Source organism: Mobula hypostoma, chromosome X1, assembly GCF_963921235.1.
Source record: "Mobula hypostoma chromosome X1, sMobHyp1.1, whole genome shotgun sequence".
Taxonomy (NCBI): Eukaryota; Metazoa; Chordata; class Chondrichthyes; order Myliobatiformes; family Myliobatidae; genus Mobula; species Mobula hypostoma.
Window position 1 is genome coordinate 29,116,780 of NC_086128.1, and position 27,115 is coordinate 29,143,894.

The window sequence follows — 27,115 nt, forward strand, 5'->3', positions numbered from 1 at the left end:
TTGGTTCTTGATTGGTAAGGAAGAAGGCAAGAGAATGCGGTTGAAAAAAAATCAGCCATGATGAAATGCCGGAGCAGACTCGATGGCCTGAATGGCCTAACTCTGCTCCTATACCTTACGGTCTTGTGCTGTAATTTAGTGACCAAACATTGACATTGAAGGTTCCCTAAGTGCTGCCTCGATGGGATTTCAGTTCACTGACCACTCCAGTCTTTTTGCTACCATAGATCCAGCCACTGCACCATGAAACTCATTACAGGAGTATAAAACCCCAAATCAGAACAAGAGGCCTCAGAGTCACTATTAATGTTCTTCAGTTCTTGGGCCAGTCTGAATTTATTGCCTATGCCCAGTCACCTTTGAGAAGATCTGGGCAGCACGGTAGCATAGTGGTCAGTGTAATGTCATTACAGCACCAGTGGCCCGGGTTCAGTTTAGCCTCTGCCTGTCAGGAGGTTGTACCTTCTCCCCATGATGGCTTGGGTATCCTCTGGGTGTGAAAGATTAGCTTTATTTGTCACATGTACATTGGAACACACAGTGTATTTGTCACATGTACATCAAAACATACACTGAGACGCATCTTTTGTGTTGAATCTGATCAGCGAGAGTTGTGGTGGGCAGTCTGCAGGTGTTGCCGTGCTTCTGACGCCCACAACCTACTAAGCCTAACCTGGACAGCTTTGGATTGTGGGAGGAAACCGAGGCACTCGGAGGAAACTCACTCAGTCGCAGGGAGAACATACAAACTCTTTTCAGACCATAGAGGGAATTGAACCCCGATCGGTCATCACTGGCATTGTAAAGTGATTGCACTAACCGCTATACTACCGTAGACTTATGGGTTATTAAGTTAATGGCTACATGGTGTAATTGGCTGGTATGGGCTCATTGGGCTGGAGGGGCCCGTTACTGTGCTCCGCCTACTTGAACTCCTACATGCTCCAGGTGAAGCTGAAAGAGAGAATCCAATGAACCTGAAGACATAGTGATAGGTATACGAGTCAGAACGATGTATCACCTCCAACAACCTTCACCAAGAATAGAATGAATTTAAAATTCCCATTTGTGAAGAAATACATTTTACTCACATTTCGCTCTCTTTGCAGCATCTGTCACCAAAGCTAACAATTCAGGAAACACAACAGTGGCTTCATCTCCACCGATTCACCACCTTCTGTAAGCTGTTTGCCAATTTCTCAGGTAAACCTCCCAGTTTTTTTCATGATTGTGTGTGTGTGTGTGTGAGTGAAAGAGGAAGGGAGACAAGCAGAGGGGAGAGAAAGAGAAAGGGGGGAGAGGAAGAGAGGGAGGAGGGGAGGGGAGGAGGAGAGGGAGGAGGAGAGGGAGGAGGGGAGGGAGGAGGAGAGGGAGGAGGGGAGGGGGAGGAGGAGAGGGAGGAGGGGAGGGGGAGGAGGAGGGACAGGGGGAGAGGGAGAGAGAGAGAGAGATATAATGAGAAAGAGGTAAAAAATGGGATTGCGATCCAGAATGAAAGTGACCAAGATGCCAAAGTTCCAGTGGGAATTCTTAGCACAATCTAGCCTGTAAATATATGAACAATTTCAATTCCTTGTTATATTGCCTATTAATCTACCAAGTGTTATTACATTTCTGTGTTCAAAATGTCGAAATTCTCTCAGATATTTAATTACATCATATCAGGCAGCATCTATGGAAATAAAGTAATCGCCGATGTTTCAGGCCGAGACCCTTCTTCAGAACTGAGAAGGAAGGGGGAAGATGCCAGAATAAAAAGGTGTGGGGAGGGGAAGGAAGGTAGCTGGAAGGTGATGGGTGAAGCCAGGTGGGTGGGAAAGGGAAAGGGGTGGAGAGGGAGGAATCTGATAGGAGAGGAGAGTGGACAATGGGAGAAAGGGAAGAAGGAGGGGCACCAGGGTGGGGGAGGAGGTAGGCAGGTGACAAGAGGTAAGAGGCCAGAGTGGGGAATAGAAGAGGAGAGGGACAGGGAAATTTTTTTTACCGGAAGGAGAAATCGATATTCATGCCATCAGGTTGGAGGCTACCCAGACAGAATATAAGGTGTTGCTCCTCCACCCTGAGAGTGGCCTCCTCTTGGCACAGGAGGAGGCCATGGACCAACATGTCGGAATGGGAAATGGAATTGGAATTAAAATGTTTGGCCACTGGGAAGTCCCACTTGTGGCGGATGGAGTAGAGGTGCTTGACGAAGTGGTCCCCCATCTACGACGAGTCTCATCAATATAGAGGAGGCAGCACTGGACACAATAGATCAGGGGTCCCCAACCTTTTTTGCACTGCGGACCGGTTTAATATTGACAATATTCTTGTGGACCGGCCAATGGGGGGGGGGGGAGGAGGAGGGGGGGTGGGGAGTGGGAGGGGTGTTCAAGTAGGGTTGTCAACTTTCTCACTCCCAAATAAGGGACAAAAGTAGCAGTCAAATACGGGACACTTGTGTTTACCCTGAGAAAGACTACCATGACCATGAAGCCTTGCGCGGGCACCTGTGTGTGCATGCGTACATGTGCCGATTTTTTTCTCTACGAATCGGTTTTGGCTTAATCTTCCCAATTCTGTTAAGTGAAACTACACTGTACATACATTATTTCTACTTTATATAGGCTGTGTATTTATCATATCATTCCTACTTTTACTATATGTTACTGTCATTTTAGGTTTTATGTGTTAATTTGGTATGATTTGGGAGGTTATTTCAAGTTCAACAGTGCGTGACAAGGAATGAGGAAAGGTGCAGCTGACTCATATCGTTTCATATCACCAAATCATATTGTTTCCTCGCGGCCCGGTGCCGATCCGCGGCCCAGTGGCTGGGGACCACTGCGATAGATTGCCCCAGCAGATTCGCAAGTGAAGTGTCGCCTCACCTGGAAGAACTGTTTGGGGACCTGAATGGAGGGAGGAGGCGTATGGGCAGGTGTGGTACTTAGGCCACTTGCAGGAATTAGTGCCTGGGGTGGGGAGGGGGTGGGAGAATAGTGGAGAGAGAATCATGAATGGACAAGGGAATCACGGAGGGAGCAATCCCTGCAGAAAGTTGGCAGTGGGGGGGAAGGTGAAGATATGTTTAGTGGTAGGATCCCTTTGGAGATGGCGGAAGTTGCAGAGGATAATGTGTTGGATGTGGAGATTCGTGGGTGGATAGGTAAAGACAAGAGGTCACCGTTAAGGCGGCGGGAAGATGAGGTGAGCACAGATGTTTGGGAAGTAGGAGAAAATGCAGGTGAGAGCAGCATCAATATTTGAGAGAGAGAAACCTCATTCTTTGAAGAAGAAGGACATCTCTGATGTCCTGGAATGGAAAGTTGCATCCTGGGAACAGATGCGGTGGAGGTGAAGGAACTGAGAAAAGGGAATAGTTTTTACAGGAGACAGGGTCGGAAGAGGTATAGTCACAATAACCGTAGGAATCAGTAGGTTTATAAAAGACGTTGGTCGACAGTTTGTTTCCAGAGATGGAGACAGAGTGATCAAGAAAGGGGAGGGAGGTGTCAGAAATGGACCAAGTGAATTTAAGGGCAGGGTGGAAGTTAGAGCAAAGTTGATAAATTGACGAGTTCAGCATGGCTGCAGGAAGCAGCACCAGTGAAGTTGTCAATATAGCATGGGAAGAGTTGGAGAGCATTACCAAGGAAGACTTCAACATGGACTTCAAGGTTCGATGTGCTGTGCATTCAGAGATGCTCTTCTGCACATCACTGTTGTAACACGTGGTTATTTGAGTTACTGTCACCTTCCTGTCAGCTTGAACCAGTCTGGCCATGACCTCCCTGCTCTTGAATTCAATCCCTCTAGCAATGAGGGCCAACATTCTGTTTGCCTTCTTAATAACCTTTTGTACCTGCAAGCCAACTTTTTGCAATTCATGCACAAGTACTCCCAAGTCCCTCTGCACAACAGCATGCTGTAATCTTTCACCATTTAAGTAATCTGCTCTTCTATAATTCCTTCCAAGGTGGATGATCTTGCATTTACCGACGTAGTATTCCATCTGCCAGACCTTGGCCCATTCACTTAAACTATCTATATCCCTCTGCAGACTCTCCACATCCTCTGTACAATTTGCTTTTCCACTCAGTTTAGTGTCATCAGCAAATTTTGCTACGCTACACTCAGTCCCCTCTTCCAAATCATCAATGTAAGTGGTAAACAGCTGCGGGCCCAGCACCAATCCCTGCAGCACCCCACTCACCACTGACTGCCAACCGGAGAAACGCCCATTTATACCAACTCTCTGCCTTCTATCGGTTAACCAATCCACTATCCATGCCAATACACTTCCTCCGACTCCATGCATCCGTATCTTATTTATAAGTCTCTTGTGCGGCACCTTATCGAACGCCTTCTGGAAATACAAGTATACAACATCCACCTGTTTCCCTCTAATTACTGCACTCATTATGTCCTCAAAGAACTCCAGTAAGCTTGTCAAACAGGACCTGCCCTTTCTGAATCCATGCTGCATCTGTCTAATGGAACCACTCCTTTCTAACTGTCTTATTTGCTGCAAAGACAGCATGGTGGCTAAAATTTGGATGCCATCGTATTGATGCAATTTGTATCAGCCCAAGACTTTTTAAGCTTTTTTTAGGAACTAGAATTTTTTAGGACCATTTGTCAATTTTTTTATGGTTCTGGTAGCTGACGGAAAACCTCCTGTCTCCTTTCATAATCTCTATCTTTATTCTTGTGTGTGTTTCACTTCCATAGCTTTTTTTGGGGGCGCAAGTCATGACATGGCTGCTGGACCGATCACACGAGTCACCAGAGGTCTCTGTTGAGTCAGTGTTATATCCATTTTGCAATTCCTTGGAGTTTCCAAGGGGGCGCTGTTTTGGGGCCTATTCACTGTTGGCTGCTTCCAGCATAAGTGACAACACTGTTAACACCATCGACTGGGTTGGCAGAACTGCCCACCGAAGGTCCCTTGCTGTGCACAACCACTTTGTCACATTCTACCCTGCAACTCTGGATAATGCCTCTCGCTACAGATTTACTTTTCGTGCTGTTTTCTCACTCACTCATTTAACGTGGAGATTTGTTCGTTATACCCTTTAGTGCCTCTATCATACTGTTCATTAAGCATATTACATCTTTATTCCTTTTTCCCCAATTGATTAGTTAAATTATTTACTTACTCAGTCACTACATTAATTATCTACTTGATATAGTTCACACACTTAAGCTTACCTTTGTGGACTGAACAGAGGTCTTCTGCAAAATGGTCACTTCTGCTGGAATGCAGCCAACAGTGAATAATCCCCTGAGGTAAGCAGTGTGCCAGTTAAAAGATACATGTGCACAGTCACAGCACGTGTCACGTCCCAATGAAAAATGAAATGGTGGTAAACCGTTATGTAGCTGCTATACTGCTTTGCCTCCAGTAGGTGGAGACAAACACCACCAATTGTGAAAATATATGAGTTAAAAATGTTAGTAACTACAATTTTATTCTTGCTAAAAACCTTATTAATTCTACTAATACCTTATTAAAAGCTTAAAAAAACCAACTGCTTCCAACAGGTCCTAGACTCCACCACTATAGGAAACATTCTCACCACGTCGGTTCCATCTAGGCCTCTTAATATTTGATAGCTTTCGGTGAGATTCCCCCTCCCCCAGATAGCAGCTGAGGTTGCTCTAATTTTCACTGACAGTTCCATTCTTGAACCTGCAGGTGCCGATTTACTTAAACTCTCGCGTGACGACATCATCCAGATCTGCGGCCCAGCAGATGGCATCAGGCTCTACAACGCACTCCGTCTGAGGTAAAACAGCCACCCTTGAACCGGGAGCTCTCAGGCGGTCGATGAACTCTCACTTCTGTACCGTCCTATTCAATCACCACCAGACTGGTCTCAGGCGCATGGAACAGGCCGGGAGCAAGGGTGTGGTGGAAATGTTTCCCAAGTGGAGGAGGCTAGAACTAGAAACAATAGATAACTGTTCAATTTGGGAATAAAAAGTGTGACTAACATGTGAAACACTCCCACAGGGGTGATTGGGGTAAATTTCTTCAGGAGCGCTTCCAGCAGAACCTGGAGATGGGCGGCACAGAAGCACAGTGAGTGGATTAGCTGACCCGGGTTCAACCTTGACCTCCAGTGCTGTCTGTGACATTTTCCCGTTCACTCTGAGAGCACATGGGTGTTCCTATTTCCTCCCACATCCCAGACATAGGCAGGTTGGTAAGTGAGTGATTGGATGAATCCTGGGCAAGTTTACTGAAATGTAAGAGGAATAAAAGTAAATGAAGTAAAGGCATCCATTAGTCTTGCGAGACCATGGATCTGCGCCTGGGAAGTCTTCACTCTCCAGGGCACAGGCCTGGGCAAGGTTGTATGGAAGACCAGCAGTTGCCCATGCTGCAAGTCTCCCCTCTCCACGACACCAATGTTGTCCAAGGGAAGGGCATTAGGACCCATACAGCTTGGCAGCGGTGTCGTCGCAGAGCAATGTGTGGTTAAGTGCCTTGCTCAAGGACACAACACGTTGCCTCGGCTGGGGCTCGAACTCATGACCTTCAGGTCGCTAGTCCAATGCCTTGACCACTTGGCCACGTGCCCACACAAAAGTAAATGAAGGATTGATGTAAATGGGGGATTGCTGGTCAGCACAGACTCATTGGGCCGAAGGGCCTGTTTCTGTGCTCAATGACTGAGCAGACAGTTATATACTGATGGGCTGATCAAAGGGGGCAGGGTGAAGAGACATGTTGAATATAAATAATAGCCCTATTCCATAGTGTTTGTGGACAGCACTGTGGTGAAGTTTCTGGATTAGCATCGGTGATGTCTGGGACACTGATGAGTTCAAATCCCACCACAGGAACTGGGGATCGAATAAATCTGAATGTAAAAGGGAGCATCAATAGATATGACCGTGATTATTTTAGGAAGGATGTGGAAGCTTTAGAGAGGGAGCAGTAGAGATTTACTCGGATGATGCCTGGATAAGAGAGCATATCTCCTGAGGATTTTATGATTGTGTTAGGCTGGCAGCATAGCATAGTGGTCGGCATAAACACTTTCCAGCAGCAGTGATCCGAAGATCTAGGTTCAATTCCCACCACTGTCTGTGAGAACTGTTTGTACGTTCTCTCCGTGACTTCTTGTGTTTCCACTAGCTGCTCCAGTCCCTCTCACTTTCCAAAGATGTACAAGTTCGGGTTAGTAAGCCGTGGGCATGCTATTGAACATAGAAAACAGCACATTACAGGCCCTTTGGCCCACAAAGTTGTGCCGACCACGTAACCTATTCTAGATTTTCCCTACCGCATGCTATGTTGGTGCTGGAAGCACGCCGACACTTGTGGGCTTCTCCCAGCATGACTGTCCTGACTGTCGATACAGGCGATGTTTTTCACTTTATGTTTTGATGTACATACGACAAATAAAGCTGATCTTTAATCTACCTTTGGGATAGGTTGAGCGAGCTAGGGCTCTTTGGAACAAAGGAGGATGAGAGGTGACTTGATAGAGGTGTACCAGAGACATAGATAGAGTGGATAGCCAGAGACTTTTTCCCAGGGTGGAAATGACCAACATGAGGGGTCATAATTGTAAGGTGTTGGGAGGAAAGTATAGGGTGGATATCAGAGTTAGGTTACATGGAGAGTGATTGGTGGATAGAATGCATTGCCAGGGGTGGTGGTAGAGGCAGATACATTAAGAGACTCTTAGGCACATGGATGAGGGAAAAATGGAGGGCTACGTGGGAGGGAAGTAGGTTAGAAGAATGTCATCACATTATGGGCCGAAAGGCCTGTACTGTACTGTGATGTTTTTTTTATTTATTGCTTGAGATACAGCATGGAACAGGTCCTTCCAAGCCTTCAAGCTGTGCCACCCAGTAACTCTCGATTTAACCCAAGCCTAATTACGTGACAATTTACAACAACAGTGAATCTTCCAAGTGCTACACCATCAATTATTTCATGCTTTTAACAAGTATAACAAGCATCATGTTCATTGACTGTGAGATTGGTTTTGGCTGGACCATTCTGAGAGAGTTTCACCCAACCATTCTAGGGTATCTTGCCCTTAAGCACTCGAAGGAAAAAGGAGTTAAAGCAGATTTCTATGCATGATTATCAGATATTAACCAAGTAAAATTGGAATAAACTGTTTCAATGGTTTAAAAAGATAGCCCAGTGCTCAGGAATGAACAGTTGATAATGGATATTTGGATAGAGGGTGCCATCTGGTGGCGAAACTATTCATTGCTGAAGCTGCTTTCTCCCTAACTCTAGGTTGGCAACCATTTTCTTTTAGCAATTAGTTTTCTTTATTGATTGGATTAAAACATTTCTAACGCCACTTTGATCCCTTAAACTGGACACAAATTTTGATGTTTGGTTTAGCCCTTTAGAACCATCTTAGAACATGAAATCTGTGTAGCAGGTAGTGCGATATTACAACCCAGGTGTCGTAGTTCAGAGTTCGATTCCAGTGCCCTCTGTAAGGAAGTTAGTACGTTCTTCCTGTGTGCAAGTAAGTTTCCTCCGGGTACTCCAGTTTCCTCCCACAGTCTAAAGTAGTAGGTTAATTGGTGATTGTAAATGGTGCTGTGATTAGGTTAGGGTTAAATGTGTGCTGTTTGGGCTGAAGGACGTGCTCTGCACTGTGTCAATCAGTGAAGAAATAAATAGAGAGATAGATCGATAAATAAATCAATCCAGTGATTTGTTGCTTAGAGGCAGGCCACTTATTGTTAAGTTGGGAAATTGTTTTATTATTTTCACAAGGTACAGTGAAATATCTCGCTCTGCATGCTATCCATGCAGATCCCTTCAGCACATCAGGGAAAAGCAATAACAGAATAAAGCACAAATGTTCATGGCTTCGTGAATCTTCTTCCCCTCTGCCATAGATTTCTGAATGATTCATGAACCCATGGACACTACCTCATTATTCCTTTTGTTTTTGCACTATTTGTTTATTCTTGTAATTTATAGTTGTTTTGTCTTTGCACTGTAACGCTGCCACAAAACAACACTTTTCATGTCATATCTCAATGATAATAAACCGGATTCTGAGTGTTACAGTTACAGGGAAACATAGAACACAGAACAGTACAGTACAAGAACAGGCCCTTTAGCCCACAATGTTGTGCTGAACCAGTTCAATTAGTAATCAAATTGCCAACTAAACTAATCCCTTCTGCCTACACAATGTCCATATCCTTCCATTTCCCTCACATTGATGTGTCCATCTAAATGTCCCTTATAAGTTCCTAATGTTTCCACCTCTACTACCACCCCAGGCAGTGCATTCCAGGCACCCACCACTCTGTGTAAAAACCTTGCCCCTCACCTCTCCTTTGAACTTACCCCCTCTCATCTTCAATGAAAGTGCAAAGCCGGCTCGTAATAAGGAACAAGGTTAAGAGGTAGATTTTGAGACAGGTGGTATGTGCTTTCAGGCTTTCATATCATCTGTCCAATGGGAAAGAGGGAGAAGGGAGAATGTCAGGTGTGGGTGGGATCTTTGATCTTTGATCATCTTTGGTTTATCGAGGGAGGAAGAAGGTGCAGACGGAATCCACAAAGTGGAATTAGTTTACATGATGGGTTGAGCTGTGTCCTCACCCCTCTGCAGTCTCTTGCACACTCGACAATCCCATTCCGCCACTAGTTTCCTCATTAACTATCTTCTCCCAGTCCCTATAAGTTCTCCATCCCATCTGCACTGGGGCAATTTTACAGTGGCCATCTCACCTACTAACTTGGACATCTTTAAGACGTGGGAGGAAACCAGAGCACCCAGAAGAAACAGAGAGGATGTGCAAACTCCACCCAGACATTACTGGAGATTAGAATTGAACCTGGGTCACTCTGGAGCTGCAAGACAGCAGATCAACTCACTGCCCCACCATTAACTCTGGAGATTGCTATTCCAGCAATGATGTGAAAGAGGCAAGGTATAGAATTCTTTTCAAATCTTTTTATTGTATATATAGGAAAAATAACATGAGTACATTGAAGTAACAACACTTACAATGCCTCAAAAAAAACCCATCATCTTAAAGATTGAAAACAAAATTTTGTGATAACAAAAAAAACCTACTGAGCAGAAAAGTGAGAAAAAAAGAGGCAAGGTATAGAATTAAACAGTGTCTTTAAGTTAATAGGATATTTTACATTGATTCAACTGATTCCAAGCAGAAGTTTAAAGAAAGTGAAAGGAGGAGACAAGGGAGGTTATATTTGGTGATTTCAAGACTGCAGAATGTCCAAACTCTGCAGTAAATGAAGAGCTTCCAATTCCCTAATGGCCAGAAGACATAGGAGCAGGATTAAACCATTCAGCCCATCATGTCTGCTCTGCTGTTCCATCATGGCTGATTTATTATCCCTCTCAACCCCATTCTCCTTCCTTCGGCACCCTTACTAGTCAGGAAGCTATCTATCAACACCACTTTAAATATGACTTGGCCTCCACAGCCATCTGTGGCAATGAATTCCACAGATTCACCAGCCTCTGGCTAAAGAAATTCCTCCTCATCTCTGTTCTAAACATTCTTGTACTCTGAGATTGAGTCCTCTGGTCCTAGATGACCATCCCCCACTACCCACATCCAGTCTATCTAGGCCTTTCAATGTTGGATAAGTTTCATAAGACCATAAGGCATTCAAGATTCAAGTACATTTATTATTAAAGTGTATATAAATTATACAACCTTGAGATTTGTTTGCTTACAGAGAGTCACAAAGCAAGAAACCTGAAAGAACCCAATTAAAAAAAAGACCAAAAGCCAATGCACAGAGAAAGAGAGAAAACAAAACAAATCATGCAAACAATAGGAGTGGGCAATTAACAACAGCATTCCGAACTAAATTGAGTCCTGAGATCCACATCCCTGGAGCAGTCCAGAGTAGGCCCAAAGCCTCACTATTCAGTTCATCAAATTAGTGGGGCACATTGCTGCGAAGCTCACAGACGTGAAGCACAGCAGCCAGGGCAGTCTCACAGCCTCAGTGCTGCAGAGCAGAATCAGGCCATTCAACCCATCGAGTCTGCTCTGCCATTCAATCATAGCTGATTTATTACCAATGATTCACCCTTCATTCTTCTAAACTCCAGCGAGTACAGACCCAGAGCCATCAAATGGTTCTCATATGTTAACCCCTTCGTTCCCAGGATCATTCTCCTGAACCTCCTCTGGACCCTCTCCAATGCCAGCATATCTTTTCTTAGATATGGGGCCCAAAACTGCTCAGAGTACTCCAAATGTGGCCTGACCAATGCCTTATAAAGCCTCAGCTCTGTAATGTGGGACTCAGAATGACCAACTTGAACCAAATAGTAATGTGATATCGATCAGGTAATCTGCTTGTTAAAGGTGTAATAAGTCTGGCGGATGAAAACCTATTCTTTAGTTAGAACAATTGAAACAATGGTAGCAGACACCAACAGAATCAACAAACTCATTCGTAAGGCCAGTGATGTTGTGGGGATGGAACTGGACTCTCTCACGGTGGTGTCTGAAAAGAGGATGCTGTCCAAGTTGCGTGCCATCTTGGACAATGTCTCCCATCCACTACATAATGTACTGGTTGGGCACAGGAGTACATTCAGCCAGAGACTCATTCCTCTGAGATGCAGCACAGAGCGTCACAGGAAGTCATTCCTAATATAGAAGACATATCCTGTGAAATCTTAGGGAAGTCTAACTTATCTAAAAAATCATTCATATATTTAGAATCTCGAGGAGACTCTGATTGATATAAAGAAGAATAAAAATCACAAAAGGTTTGATTAATCCCCACATGATCCAGTATCAATCGATCATTTTGGTCATAAATCTGATTGATTTGAGATTTAACATAATTAGATTTCAATTGATTAGCCAGCAGCTTGCCAATTTTGTCACTGTGAACATAAAATTCACTTCTTGTTTTCTTTAATTGGTTTACAATCGAGGACGATATTAATAAACTGTGTTCCATTTGAAGTTCAGTTCTTTGTTTGTATAACTCCTCAGAAGGAGCCATAACATATTTCTTATCAATTTCTTTAATCTTGTCCACAATTGCCATCTCCTCCTGCTTCTGTTTCTTCCTCAAAGCAGCAGAATACGAAATAATCTGACCACGAATATAGGCTTTAAAAGTGTCCCAAAGAGTGTTAACCGAGATATCCTCTGTATGATTAATTGTAAAAAAAACTCAATCTGTTCATTCATAAAGTTAACAAAGTCCGAATCCTGAAGCAACAGCGAATTAAAACGCCATTGTCTATTATTTTGTATATTGGCCATAATTTTAATAGAAAGCTTAAGTGGAGCATGATCCGAAATGGTTATAGAATCATAATCACATTTAATCACTGAAGGAATAAGACGAGAATCAATAAAAAAAATAATCAATTCTTGAATAGGAATGATGAACATGTGAAAAGAAGGAAAAATCTTTTTCCTGAGGATGCAGAAAACGCCAAATGTCCGTCGACCCAGAATCAGAAAGGAAAAAGTTAATCAAAGTTGCAGATTTATTAGGTAAGGTCCGTAAAGGAGCCGAACGATCCAAAGCTGGAGACAAACAGGTATTAAGATCTCCGCCCCAGATCAATGAAAACTCGTTCAAATTCAGAAACTGATTAAACAATGATTTATAAAATTCCGGACAATCCATATTAGGAGCATAAACATTAACCAAAACTACTTTTTTATTAAATAGTAAACCACTAACCAATAAAAATCTACCATTCGGATCAGAAATAATATCCTGTTGTATAAAAGTAACTGAGGAATCTATAAAAATAGAGACGCCTCGAATCTTAGCATTGGAGTTCGAATGAAATTGTTGACCCTTCCAGAATTTAAAAAAACGTAGTCTGTCCCCCCCCCCGTACATGGGTCTCTTGTAAAAATAAAATTTGTGCTTTAAGTCTCCGGAACACTTTAAAAACTTTTTTCCTTTTAATAGGATGATTAAGACCGTTAGTATTCCAGGAGACAAAATTAATAATAGACTCCATAAATCCTAAAGTCAACCCACATCGAGGGGGATTGACGATAGGCTCGACCCACGAACCCGGAGAGGAAACAGAACATACAAAAGATACCGGGAAAAAGGACGCAACCAGTACTTCAATAATGTATATAGCCCAAAGAGAAAAAAACTAAAACGTGAAGCCCCTCCCACCACCCTCCGCCCCAAGACCCCAAGGCAAAATCTAAAGCAGACCCGCCGGAAAGAAGCAAGCGCTAAAACTACCCCCATGACTTCCGGTATACGCTCCCTAAAAAAAAGGTATAAATATGAAAAAGATCAGCTAATTGTAAAACAGTAAAAAAGTAAAAAAAAGGTAACTCAATTAAAATACACACACAACAGAACAAAAGCCAGAAAATATATATTAAAAAAAAAACCACAATAAACCCCAAACCCATGAATAAACAAAAAAACAACAAGAAAAAATAAGATTATTAACATAAACTAGTTATAAAAAGCAAAACAAAATAAAATTTTTTTAAAAACTACAAAATTTAAGGCCACACAGGAAATACGTAAGATGACAAACAGGAAGTAACCACCCAAAATCCCCTGGGAAAAGAAAGAAATGACGCAGTTAAAAAGAAAGTTTAGCAACCATATTAAGAAATCAAAAAAATAAACTTTTCTGCCCAAATAGGGCACGAAAAAGTTAAAACCAACCAATTCACAGCCTCCGATCAACGGAGATAATTTAAAAAAATAGCAATTAAGATGTTGAAGGTGACAATTGATCCAGATAACTCTGGGCATCCGATGGAGAATCAAAAAAACGAAGGACTCCATCTGACATGCGAATCCTTAGACGTGCAGGGTACAGCAGCGCTGGTCTTAAATCCATCTTATAGAATTCCGACATCACAGATCTGTAGCGAACCCGTTGGTCCCAGATTGGTTTACTGAGGCTTCCATTACTATGGATGAGATTAAGAATGTTATTTTTTCTATGAATCTGGGGAAAGCTCCTGGCCCGGATGGGTTTACCGTTGAATTTTATAAATGTTTTGCTTCTTTATTGATCCCTTGGCTCTGTAGGGTCTTTGAGGCTTCTCTGAAACTTGGTAAACTTCCTGAATCTTTTAATAGAGCGTCAATTTCTTTAATACTAAAGAAGGATAAAGACCCTGCTCAATGTGCATCTTATAGACCAATATCTTTATTAAATGTTGATTCTAAAGTTTTTTCTAAGTTATTAGCAAATAGACTAGAAAAGGTACTTCCTTCTATTATTTCGGAAGACCAAACGGGTTTTATTAAAGGTCGTTACTCTTTTTATAATATTCGTACATTGTTAAATATTGTTTATACTCCCTCACAAAATGTTCCTGAGTGTGTTATTTCTTTAGACGCCGAGAAAGCTTTTGATAGAGTAGAATGGCCCTATTTATTTAAGGTGCTTGAAATGTTTAATTTTAGCTTGAAATTTATATCCTGGATTAAACTGTTATATCATTCCCCTGTAGCCTCGGTTCGTACTAACTCTTTAAACTCACCTTTTTTTCCTCTCTTTCGAGGTACTCGACAAGGCTGTCCTCTTAGTCCCCTATTATTTGATATTGCATTAGAACCTCTTGCAATTGCTATTCGAGAATCTTCAAATATTACTGGGATAACTCGGGGATTAAAGTCCCATAAATTATCACTCTATGCTGATGATTTACTGTTATATATTTCTAATCCTGAGAAATCCATTCCTGTTGTTTTAGAGTTATTAGCACAATTTGGTTTTTTTTCAGGTTATAAATTAAATCTTAGTAAGAGTGAACTCTTTCCGATTAATAAACATCTTCCCTTATATTATAAATTTCCATTTAAATTGATTGATAATTATTTTTCTTATCTTGGGATTAAAATTACTTGTAAATATAAAGATTTATTTAAGATTAACTTTTTACCATTAATAGACCATATTACTCAACTTTCATCTAAATGGTTTCCCTTATATTTAACTTTGATTGGTCGTATTAATGCAGTTAAGATGTTTTTTTGCCAAAATTTTTATATGTGTTTCAGGCATTACCAATTTTTGTTCCAAAATCTTTCTTTGATAAAGTTGACTCTAAAATTTCTTCATTTATTTGGCAGAATAAGAATCCGAGACTGGGTAAAATACATTTACAGAAAGCTAAGAGAGATGGAGGTTTAGCATTACCTAACTTTAGATTCTATTATTGGGCTATTAATATTCAACATATGAAATTTTGGTTACTTGATCAGGATATCCTATCTATTCCTAAATGGGTAGCATTGGAACTACAATCTGTTCAGGGTTATACACTTGGCTCTATTTTAGGCTCCTCTCTCCCTTTTGATTCGAAACGCCTTAAGCAGGTCTCTAACCCGATAGTTAAATATGCTTTGCGTATTTGGTTTCAATTCAGAAAATGTTTTGATCTTAATCAATTCGGGTTAGCGATTCCTATTTTAGATAACATATTTTTTCCTCCCTCTTTTACGGATCGCGCTTTTCAAACCTGGAAGACTAAGGGTATTTTACGGTTTTTGGATTTATTTTTAGATGGTTCCCTTATGTCTTTTGAACAATTATCTAATAAATATAATTTATCAAGAATACATTTTTTTAGATACTTACAAGTTAGAAATTTCCTAAGTACTATACTTTCTTCCTTTCCAATGCTTCCTCCTACATATATTTTAGATTCGATAATTAACCTCAATCCATGTCAGAAAGGTGCATCGGCTATGATTTATAATATTATTATGAAACTTAGGAAAGCTCCATTTGATAAGATTAGGGTAGATTGGGAACAGGAATTGGGGCTTACCATTTCTGTGGATGATTGGGGGCAGATTTTACAATTAGTTAATACTTCCTCTATTTGTGCTAAACATTCCCTAATTCAATTTAAAGTGGTTCATAGAGCACATATGTCCAAAGATAAGTTAGCGCGTTTTTACTCGCATATTAATCCTTTTTGTGATAGATGTTCGGGGCAGATAGCCTCTTTAACTCATATGTTTTGGTCTTGTCCTACTTTGGAAACTTTTTGGAGAGATATTTTTAATATTATTTCTAAGGTATTAAATATAGATATCTCTCCTCACCCTATTACTGCTATCTTTGGACTTCCTAAAATTTCTAGTAATCTTTCCCCTTCAGCCCGTAGAATGATCGCATTTCTTACTTTAATGGCGAAAAGGTGTATTTTACAACATTGGAAAGAGCTTAATGCTCCAACTACCTTTTTTTGGTTCTCTCAGACGATTTTATGTTTGAATCTGGAGAAAATTAGAAGCAACCTTTATGATTCTTCATTTAAATTTGAACAGATTTGGGGACCTTTTATTCGATACTTTCATTTAATGTAATACATACCCTTCTTGTTTTTTTTTCACTGTTTTTAATGGAGGTCGGGATTGAGGACGTGATTTTAAGTTTAACTCTGTTTGGTTTCAAGTTAGCCCATTGCTTTGCTTTGCTTTTAGTTAGTTGCACGGTGGGTTTTTTTTGGGGGGGGGGTTTCTTTTTTTCTATTGATATATATATAAAATTTAGTATACTATTATGTTATCTTGGTTTCTTATGTTTAAATTATATTGTATGTAGTATTTTTTTTGGTATTGATACCTTCTGTAATTTTATTATATTTTAACATTGTATTAATGTTTATATGGCTTACCTTTTGGTATACTTATTCAATAAAAAGATTTAAAAAGAAAGAAAGGAAGTCATTCCTGCCTGTGGCCATCAAACTTTACAACTCCTCCCTTGGAGGGTCAGACACCCTGAGCCAATAGGCTGGTCCTGGACTTATTTCATAATTTCCTGGCATAATTTACATATTACTACTTAACTATTTATGGTTTTGTTACTATTTATTATTTATGGTGCAACTGTAACGAAAACCAATTTCCCTCCGGATCAATAAAGTATGACTATGACTATGACTATCTACATCCAGTCCAAGAGGGCAGATGTATTTCGATTTAATGTCATATCCAACAGTACCACTCCCTCGGTACTGGTGTCTTGGTTTAGATTATGAACATGAGTCTCTGAAATGGGACTTGGACCCCGGCCTCTGACCGATAGGTCAGACTGGAAAGACTTGCTGAGGGGCTTCTTGTCAGTAGCAGAGGGGACAACCCGTGACAAGACCAGAAAACAATCCCTTGATCCTACTGCTTGTGTCCACAGGTCCGTTCGACCGCGGCTCACCATTTATATGTGTCAGGAACCACAGCAAGGGAAAGAGCAGGACAATTCCCAAGACTCTCCCAATGCTTCTGTGTGTGGTACGTAGCTGCTCCAGTATGGTCAGTAAGTGGCTAATTGTGAGAGTGAGAGGTGGGGCAGGAATGCAAGATATGTCACAGCCCAACACAATCTTATCTTTATCCAACTTACTGCAATATCCAAGTTTGCCACAGATCTCCCCGTCACTGTAGCCCAGGAGAAATCAACTTGCCTAACAAAATCAAAATCCTGCAGATGCTGGCAATTTGAAACAAAAAAAAACGATGAACACTGAAAATACTCAGCAGGTCAAGCAGCATCTGTGGAGAGGAGAACAGACTTAATATCCCAGGGAAATGAAAGGTAATCAGCCTGAATCTTGAACACTGTGTCTCTCTTCAAAGTCAGTTTTTGAACTCTGTTTCTCTCTTCAAAGGCAGCTCCTGATTTACTCAGCATTTCCAGACATTTCTCTTTTTATTGGCTGATTGTCAAACTTATTGTGAAGTTCTTGAAGATCAGAGAAAAGGCCTCCTAGTGGCCAGAAATTATCCAGCCAGATAATTCCTTCAACCGCGTGAATGGCTAAATTGGGCAGCTAAGGGTGGATGAGCCAGAGGGAAAACTTCCATTGTAATGGTCAATTATCACTTTCCCATATTGAGAGGGCACAATTGCAGGGTCAAAGTTCAAAGTAAATTTATGATCAAAGTACATATAAAGGCATCCCGTTAGTCTTGCGAGTCCACGGATCTGCGCCTGGAAAGTCTTCACTCTCCAGGGCACAGGCCTGGGCAAGGTTGTATGGAAGACCAGCAGTTGCCCATGCTGCAAGTCTCCCCTCTCCACAACACCAATGTTGTCCAAGGGAAGGGCATTAGGACCCATACAGCTTGGCACCAGTGTCGTTGCAGAGCACCGTGTGGTTAAGTGCCTTGCTCAAGGACACAACACGCTGCCTCGGCTGGGGCTCGAACTCACGACCATATACCATATACTACCTTGAGATTCATTTTCTTGCCAGAATTTACAGGAAAAACTAAAGAAATACAGTAGAATTTACAAAAAAAACTATACACAAGCAACAAGCAATTAACGTACACAAAAAAGACAAACTGCAAACAAAAAAAAACTGAGAACATGAGTTGCAAAGAGTCCTTGAAAATGAGTCTGTAGGTTGTAGAATCAGGTCAATGTCCTGGTGACAGGAGCCTATGGATGTAGGATAATAACTTGCTGAACCTGGTGGTGTGGGACCTCTTGCCCGATGGCAGCAGCAAGAAGAGAGCATGGCCTGGATTCTGTGGGTTCCTGATGATGGATTCTGCTTTCTTGTGGCAGTGCTGCATGTAGATGTGCTTAATGGTGGTAGGGCTTTGCCTGTGATGGACTGGGCTGTGACCACTACTTTCTGTAGACTTTTCCATGGGCATTGGTGTTGCCATACCAGGCTGTGATGCAACCAGTCAGGATACTCTCCACTGTACGTCTGTAAGTGGTGCATGGGGAAAAAAAATGAATATTATCAGCTTAAACTCCCTCAGTCTCACAGTCACAAAAAAGCTGAGACTCCACCCCACCAGCACCACCATTCATATATGGAGCCCACTTACACGAAATTGGTTACTATGAATGTGAAGTGAATTGCGAAGAAAAACAGAAAGTGCGGAGGAATCTGTACTCCATAACGGCTTCCCTGTAAGTGGTAGGAAACAGACTCCAGTCTACAGACACAAGATATTCTTCAGACGCTAGAAAACTTGGGCAGCGCACACAAAATGCTGGAGGAACTCAGCAGGTCAGGCAGCATCTATGGAGAGGAAGCTTGAATAAGGAGGAGGGGGAGGGGTAGGAGTACAAGCTGGCAGGTGATAGGTGAGACCAGGTGAGGGGGAAAGTGGGTGGGATAGGGGAGGGATGATAACTGAGAAGCTGGGGAGTGATACCTGTACTCCTTCCCTTTCCTTATCTTCTTATTCTAAGTTTTTTCCCCTTCCTTTCCAGTCCTGATGAAGAGTCTCAGCCTGAAACATCAACTATTTGTTCCTCTCCATAGATGTTGTCTGACTGGCTGAGTTCTTCCAGCATTTTGTGTGTGTAACTCAAGTCCAGTAGATTTACGTTTATGTTAGTTGCTAGGTTCGTGGCATTCTTCTGATGGTTTCACTCACTCTGTCTTCTCCCCTCCTGACAGCATACAAGGAAATCTGCCTGGAGGACTTAACAAAAGCCGAACTAACGCACAAGCTGGCAGCCCTGTTCAGCATCTCTCCCAACGAGATCCTGCAGATCTACCGACAGGGAGTTGCTGGGATCCACATCCTGGTCGGGGACCAGGTGAGTTGTTGAGCACTGGCTGAGGAGGAACGAGACGTTGTCTCCACAAATAAATCATGGATGCCCATAATTCCATTCATTTATAGGGCTTCTTTGGGATACATTCTGAGATATTGGCATCGCTGACGAAGTCAGTATTCATTGCCTATCCCTGACTGCTCCTGAGGAGGTTGTATGAAATGTCATATTGAACCATATGACCATAAAATTTGGGAGCAGAATTAAGCCACTCTGCCCATCAAGTCTGTTCCGCCACTCAATCATGGCAGATTAGCCACTGCAGTCTCTGTAGAACAGGCTGTTATATCATAGAGTACTACAGTACAGAAACATACCATTCGGCTCATCTTGTTCATGGCAACCCAATACTGGTACGGGAACTGCATCAACCTTGATCGCCGGGCACTACAGAGAGTGGTACGGACAGCCCAGCACATCTGTGGATGTGAACTTCCCTCCATTGAGGACATTTATAGTAGCTGGTACAGAAGACTATCAGGGACACCAGTCACCCCAACCATAGACTGTTTCAGCTGCTTCCGTCTGGCAAACAGTACTGCAGCATTAAACCAGGACCAACAGGCTACGGCTTCTTTCTACAAGCCATCAGACTTTTAAATTCACATGTCTGTACATTGCAACAGAGTCATAACACAAAGATTTTTACTCCCTCACATTGTGGGATGGATGTAAGATTTAAATAAATTCATTCACTCTGTGCCTCGAATACATCGTGATCTCAGGACACCAACTCCTACCCCAGTGATGGTCTGAAATTGAAGTGGACTGCCCTCAGCCTTGGTGTCATGCTTAACCCCCAGCTGAGCTTTCTCAAACGACTCGCTGAAGGTTAACTTGCAGGTTGAGTTGATGGTAAGGCAGGTGAATGTAATGTTAGCAACCATTTTGAGAGGACTAGAATATAAAAGCAAGGGTGTGATGCTGAGGCTTTATAAGACATTGGTCAGACCACACCTGGAATACGGTAAGCAGTTTTGAGCCCCTTATCTACGGAAGGATATGCTGGACTTTGGAGAGGGTTCAAAGAAGGTTCACAAGAATGATACCAGGAATGAAAGAGTTAACGTATAAGGAGTGTTTGACGGCCCTAGGCCTGTACTTGTTGGAATTTCAAAGAATGAGAGGGGACCTCATTGAAAATAATTGAATATTGTGTGATGAAAAACCACGTTATCAGAAGATTGATGCTAATGAGAGAGGTAAGTCAGACAATGGAGCAGCATTCAAAAATGTTAATGAGAGAGGAGAAAGAGATAACGGAAAGAGACACCAGTCCGAGTATTAACAGACCGATTGCTTTGAACCTGAACTGTTTGAAGTTTGATGGACAGGCAATACCCCAGCAGGGGGATAAAAAGAACAGGTTCGCTAAGGCAAGAGACACCACGAGATCACGAGATAACGAGACCCTGGAAAAGCGGTGTGCCCCCACAAGTTGGTGGGAGTTTGGAGGTCTGGTCGCGGGAACCGACCATAGATGCACAGGGTGAAAAGGTACGATCGGCGGGAACCTGGTGTGTGTGTCCGCCCTTGCCTGGGTGCCAGGTTCACCGCGGAAGAACAGTCGTATCCGGAACGGAGGGGTCACAGTCGGTGACCACAGAAGACATTTAAAGGGTTCGCCCGAAAGCTAACTGCGAAGAACAAAGGTCTGTCTGAATCAGATTTGCATATTATCTCTCTCTCCAATGGCACAGCAGTGATTACTGCGAACTGTACTAAGCTGAACGGAACTCTGCATCACTTGAGACTGATCATTTTACCCCTAGACTGCGATAGAGCTTGTTTGATTCCTATTACCCTAGTTCTGTGTACATGAGTGTTTTATCATTGCTAACCTGTTGCATTTATATCCTTACGATTAGAGTACTGTGTTACTTATTTCTTTAATAAAACTTTCTTAGTTCCAGTAATCCAGACTCCAACTAGCGGTCCATTTCTGCTGGTTTGGCAACCCAGTTACGGGGTACGTAACAATTGAAAGGTCTACATACGAGCGGTGATTGATAAGTTTGTGGCCTAAGGTAGAAGGAGTCAATTTTAGAAAACCTAGCACATTTATTTTTAACATAGTTCCCTCCTACATGTACACACTTAGTCCAGTAGTCGTGGAGCATACGGATCCCTTCTTTGTAGAAGTGGTCCACAGCAGGGGTGATTGATAAGTTTGTGGCCTACAGTAGAAGGGGATGAGTTATACAGCTCTCATTACATGTACGTGCAGTTCAACTCTTTGAGTGATTATGCAGAAAGTTTGAAGTTAATAACTCATCTCCTTCTACCTTAGGCCACGAACTTATCAATCACCCCTGCTGTGGACCACTTTCTGGAGGTCCAAGACGCCGACTTCTACAAAGAAGGGATCCGTGTGCCCCACGACCGCTGGACTAAGTGTGTAAATGTAAGGTTCTAATTCTAATTCTACTGCCTTGTCCCATCTACCTGCACCCAGAACATATTCTTCCAAAACATTTTCATGCACCTATCCAAACATTCCTTAAGTATTACAAATGAATCCACATCCACCACTTCTCCTGGCAGCTCATTCCACACTCTGAGAGAAGAAGTTTGCCCTTAAATATTTCACCTTCCCCCCTAAGCCAATGACCTCTACTTCTTGTCTTACCCAGTCTGAGGGGGGAAAACCTGCATGCATTCACCCTAGCTATAGCCTTTATCATTTTGTATACCTCTGTAAGATCTTCCCTCATTCTCCAGTGAATAAAATCTTAACCTATTCAACCTTTCCCTGCAACTCAAGTTGTCAAGTCCAGCAACATCCTTGTAGTTTTTATGTTTACTCTTTTGAGCTTATTGATATCTTTCCTGCAGATTGGTGACCAGAATTGCTCACAATACTCCAAATTCAGCCTCACCCTCTTGTACAACTTCAGTATAACGTCCCAAATCCTGTACTCAGTGTCCTAATTTATGAAGGCCAGTGTGCCAGAAGCTCTCTTTATGACTCTATCTACCCTATCAACACTTTCACAGAATTATGGATCTGTATTCCCAGATCCCTTTGTTCCACTGCACTCCTCAAAGTAAATTGATATCAAACTATATACACTCAGTGGCCTCTTTATTAGGTACCTCCTGTACACCTACTCATTAATGCAAATATCTAGTCAGCCAACCACGTGGCAGCAACTCAATGCATAAAAGCATGCTGACATGGTCAAGAGGTTTAATTATTGTTCAGACCAAAGTTCAAAGTACATATATGTCACCATATACAACCCTGAGATTCATTTTCCTGTGGGCATACTCAGCAAATCTATAGAATAGTAACTGTAATAGGATCAATGAAAGGTCAACCAGAGTGCAGAAAACAACAGACTGTGCAAATGCAAAGATAAATAAAAAGCAATAAATAACGAAAACATGAGATAACAAGATGAAAAATCCTTAAACTGAGATCATTGGTTGTGGGACCATCTCAGTGGATGGGCAAGTGAGTGTAATTATCCCCTTTTGTTCAAGAGCCTTATGGTTGTGGGGTAATAACTGTTCTTGAACTTGGTGGTGTGAGTCCCAAGGAGACCAAACATCAGAATGGGGAGGAAATGTGATCTAAGTGGCTTTGACTGTGGAATGATTGTTGGTGCCAGACAGGGTGGTTTCAGAATCTCAGAAACTGTTGATCTCCTGGGATTTTCGTGCACAACAGTCTCTGGTGTTTACAGAGAATGGAGTGAAAAGCCAAAAACATCCCGTGAGCAGCAGTTCTGTGGGTGGAAACACCTTGTTAATGAGAGAGGTCAGAGGAGAATGGTCAGACTGGTTCAAGCTGACAGGAAGGTGACAGACACTCAAAAAACGGTGGTGTGCAGAAGAGCATCTCTGAACGCACAGTACATTGAATCTTGAAGGAGATGGGCTACAGCAGCAGAAGACCACAAACATGCACTCAGTGGTTATGTTATTAAGTACAGGAGGAACAGGAGGTCACTATACACTACCTTGAGATTCATTTTCTTGCATGCATTTACAGGAAAATAAAAAAATACAGTAGAATTTATGAAAAATTATACTCAGTGCCCTACCAATCACTGTGCAAGTTTTATCCTGGTTTTTCCCTCCAAAATGCAACCCCTCGCATTTGTCTACATTAAGTAGGGTTTTTTCAGGATATAGGCCCCACAACAATGAAGGAACAGAGATGACCTTCCATAATGATGTTATGGACGAAATGGGAGGTGAGGGCCTCGATAAAATCACTGTCACTAAAGAGATAATGATGAGCAAACTAGAGGGCCTGAAGGTCCCGATGGGATGCATCCCAGGGTGCTGAGGGAATTGGCGGAGGTTACAGTAGACGCGTTGGTAATCATTTATCAAAACTCCCTAGACTCTGGGCAGGTCCCAGTGGATTGGAAGACAGAAAAAATGTCACACCACTTTTTAAAAAAGGATGTAGGCCAAAGACGGGCAACTATAGGCCAGTTAGCTTAACATCTGTAGTCAGGAAAATGCTTGAAGTTGTCATTAAGGAAGAAATAGCAAAATATTTAGAAAGAAGTGGTTCCATTAGACAGGCGCAGCATGGATTCAGAAAGGGCCGGTCCTGTTTGACAAGCTTATTGGAGTTCTTTGAGGACATAACGAGTGCAGTGGATAGAGGGGAACAAGTGGATGTCATATACTTGGATTTCCAGAAGTCCTTCGATAAGGTGCCGCACAAGAGACTTATAAATAAGATACGGATGCATGGAGTCGGAGGAAGTGTATTGGCATGGATAGTGGATTGGTTAACCAACAGAAGGCAGAGAGTTGGTATAAATGGGTGTTTCTTTGGTTGGCAGTCAGTGTTGAGTGGGGTGTGTTACGTACCCCGTAACTGGGTTGCCAAACCAGCAGAAATGGATCACTCAGTTGGAGTCTGGAGTACTAGAACTAAGAAAGTTTTATTAAAGAAACAAGCAACACAGTAATCGAAAGGATAATAAATGCAACAGTTCAGTGATGATAAACACACATGTGCACAGAATTAAGATAACAGCATCAATCAAGCTCTATCGTTGTCTAGGGGTAAATGACCAAATTTCAAAATGACTCAAAGTTCAGTTCGCAGTAATCGTTGCCATGGCGATGGACAACGTGGGGGAAGAGACAGAGAGAACAGGAACAACTGATCATTCAGAACACTGCTTCACTCACAGACCAGCGAGATGGCTCACAAACAGCTTTTGGGCGGGTCCTTGGTGATGTCACCTGAGGTCACCGACTGTGACCCCTCCTCCAGATGCGGTCGATCCTCTGCAGTGAACCCGGCACCCAGGCAAGGGCGGACACACACCGGGTTCCCGCTGATCGTACCTTTCCACCCTTGTCGTTGTCTGGTACTTCTCACCCACTCGTGAGAGGCGCACCGCTTCCAGGGTCTCGTTACCTCGGGTGGCGTGTGTCCCTGTCTTAGCGAACCTGTCCCTTTTTATCCCCCTGCTGGGGTATCGCCTGTCCATCACTTCAAACAGTTCAGGGTTCAAAGGGGGAGCCGCTCCAGACAGCTCTCTCTCCCACGTCCCTTCATTACACATCTCCAGACGCTGCTCCATTGTTCCTTATCTCTTCTTCCCCTGAGGGCAGGTGGCAGACCAACTGCTGATGCCACTGATGCTAGCCCAGGCCAGCAAACATCTTAATTTTATGTGTATTCTCGTAACAGGTGCCACAGGGGTCGGTGCTGGGCCCACAGCTGTTTACCATTTACATTGATGATTTGGAAGAGGGGACTGAGTGAGTGTAGCAAAATTTGCTGATGACAGTAAACTGTGTGGAAAAGCAAATTGTACAGAGGATGTGGAGAGTCTGCAGAGGGATATAGATAGGTTAAGTGAGTGGGCCAAGGTCTGGCAGATGGAATACAACGTTGATAAATGCGAGATCATCCACTTTGGAAGGAATAATAGAAGAGCAGATTATTAGTTAAATGGTGAAAGATTGCAGCATGCTGTTGTGCAGAGGGACTTGGGAGTGCTTGTGCATGAATCGCAAAAAGTTGGCGTGCAGGTGCAACAGGTTATTAAGAAGGCAAATGGAATGTTGGCCTTCATTGCTAGAGGGATTGAATTCAAGAGCAGGGAGGTCATGCTGCAACTATACAGGGTACTGGTGAGGCTGCACCTGGAGTACTGTGTGCAGTTCTGGTCTCCATACTTGAGGAAGGATATACTGGCTTTGGAGGCAGTGTAGAGGAGGTTCACCAGGTTGATTCCAGAGATGAAGGGGTTAACCTATGAGGAGAGATTGAGTCGCCTGGGACTATACTCTCTGGAGTTCAGAAGAATGAGAGGGGATCTTATAGAAATATACAAATTCTGAAAGGGATAGATAAGATAGAAGTAGGAAAGTTGTTTCCATTGGTAGGTGAAACTAGAACTAGGGGACATTGCCTCAAGATTCAGGGGAGAAGATTTAGGACGGAGATGAGGAGAAACTATTTTTCCCAGAGAGTGGTGAATCTGTGGAATTCTCTGCCCAGGGAAGCAGTTGAGGCTTCTTCACTAAATATATTTAAGATACAGTTAGATAGATTTTTACATAGTAAGGGAATTAAGGGTTATGGGGGAAAGGCAGGTAGACAGAGCTGAGTTTATGGACAGATCAGCCATGATGTTATTGAACGGCGGGGCAGGCTCGATAGGCTGGATGGCCTACTCCTGCTCCTATTTCTTATGTTCTTATGATGTCTGATGTGGAAGGGAACCTGCAAGTGAAACGATTCCCTTAGACCTGCTGCCTTGTCTAATGTGACCAGAGAACAACATGTGGGGATTTTCTCACATTTTACTTCTCTTTTACAGATGATTCAGAACCTCCCGGACGAATCCAGCTTCATAATTAACTCATTGAAAGGTAATTGATCCAAGACCTACATTACATTAGTGAGATCAGCTCCCACAACCAGAGGACATGGGCAAGGTTGTATCCCACAATACTCAAAGTGTGTACTTGAAGGCCTACAATTGCACAGTGGTCAAGTTAATGGATGAGTATTCTGGCTATCTCTAGGTGGGGAAGGGAGGGCAAGAGAAGGAAACCAGATTCAGATTTATTCATCACATGTATATCAAAACATAGAGTGAACTGCGTCGTTAACTACCAGCATAACTTAAGGATGTGCTGGGGGCAGCCCGCAAGTATCCCCACACATTCTGGCACCAACATAGCATGCCCACAGTGTTCAGCACAATAGGATAAAACAAGGCAGCAACAGCAACACAAAGCCCTTTCCCACCCACCCCTTTACACACACACACACACACACACACACACACACACACACACACACACACACACAAGTCTCAGTCCTAGGACAGGCTGCCTCCAGGCCTCTAGTCCTTGGGCCTGGACTCACAGATATTAGGCCCCAGGCTCCAGCCTCTGTCCCTGACTCCCAGACGTGCAAACATCAAGCCTCCAATCCACAGTCCCTGACCCGGACTCACAGATATCATCTTTGGGCCACTACCTCCAGACTCGCTGACTTCGATCTTCATTTACAATCCTCTAATATACAGTAGAAAGCAACCTAACATAAACCAGTGGAGTCACAG

General features: G+C 42.7%; 1 protein-coding gene across 1 annotated transcript in view; it reads left to right on the forward strand.

Moving 5' to 3' along the window:
• LOC134340288 (transcription factor CP2-like protein 1) overlaps positions 1-27,115 on the forward strand; it is an 81,434-nt gene that overhangs the window by 53,039 nt on the left and 1,280 nt on the right. The window contains exons 10-14 of the mRNA XM_063037339.1: positions 1,110-1,203; positions 5,681-5,771; positions 17,160-17,257; positions 19,393-19,535; positions 26,363-26,414. Of these exons, the coding sequence (XP_062893409.1) occupies positions 1,110-1,203; positions 5,681-5,771; positions 17,160-17,257; positions 19,393-19,535; positions 26,363-26,414 (478 nt within the window). The remainder of the gene's footprint in view (positions 1-1,109; positions 1,204-5,680; positions 5,772-17,159; positions 17,258-19,392; positions 19,536-26,362; positions 26,415-27,115) is intronic.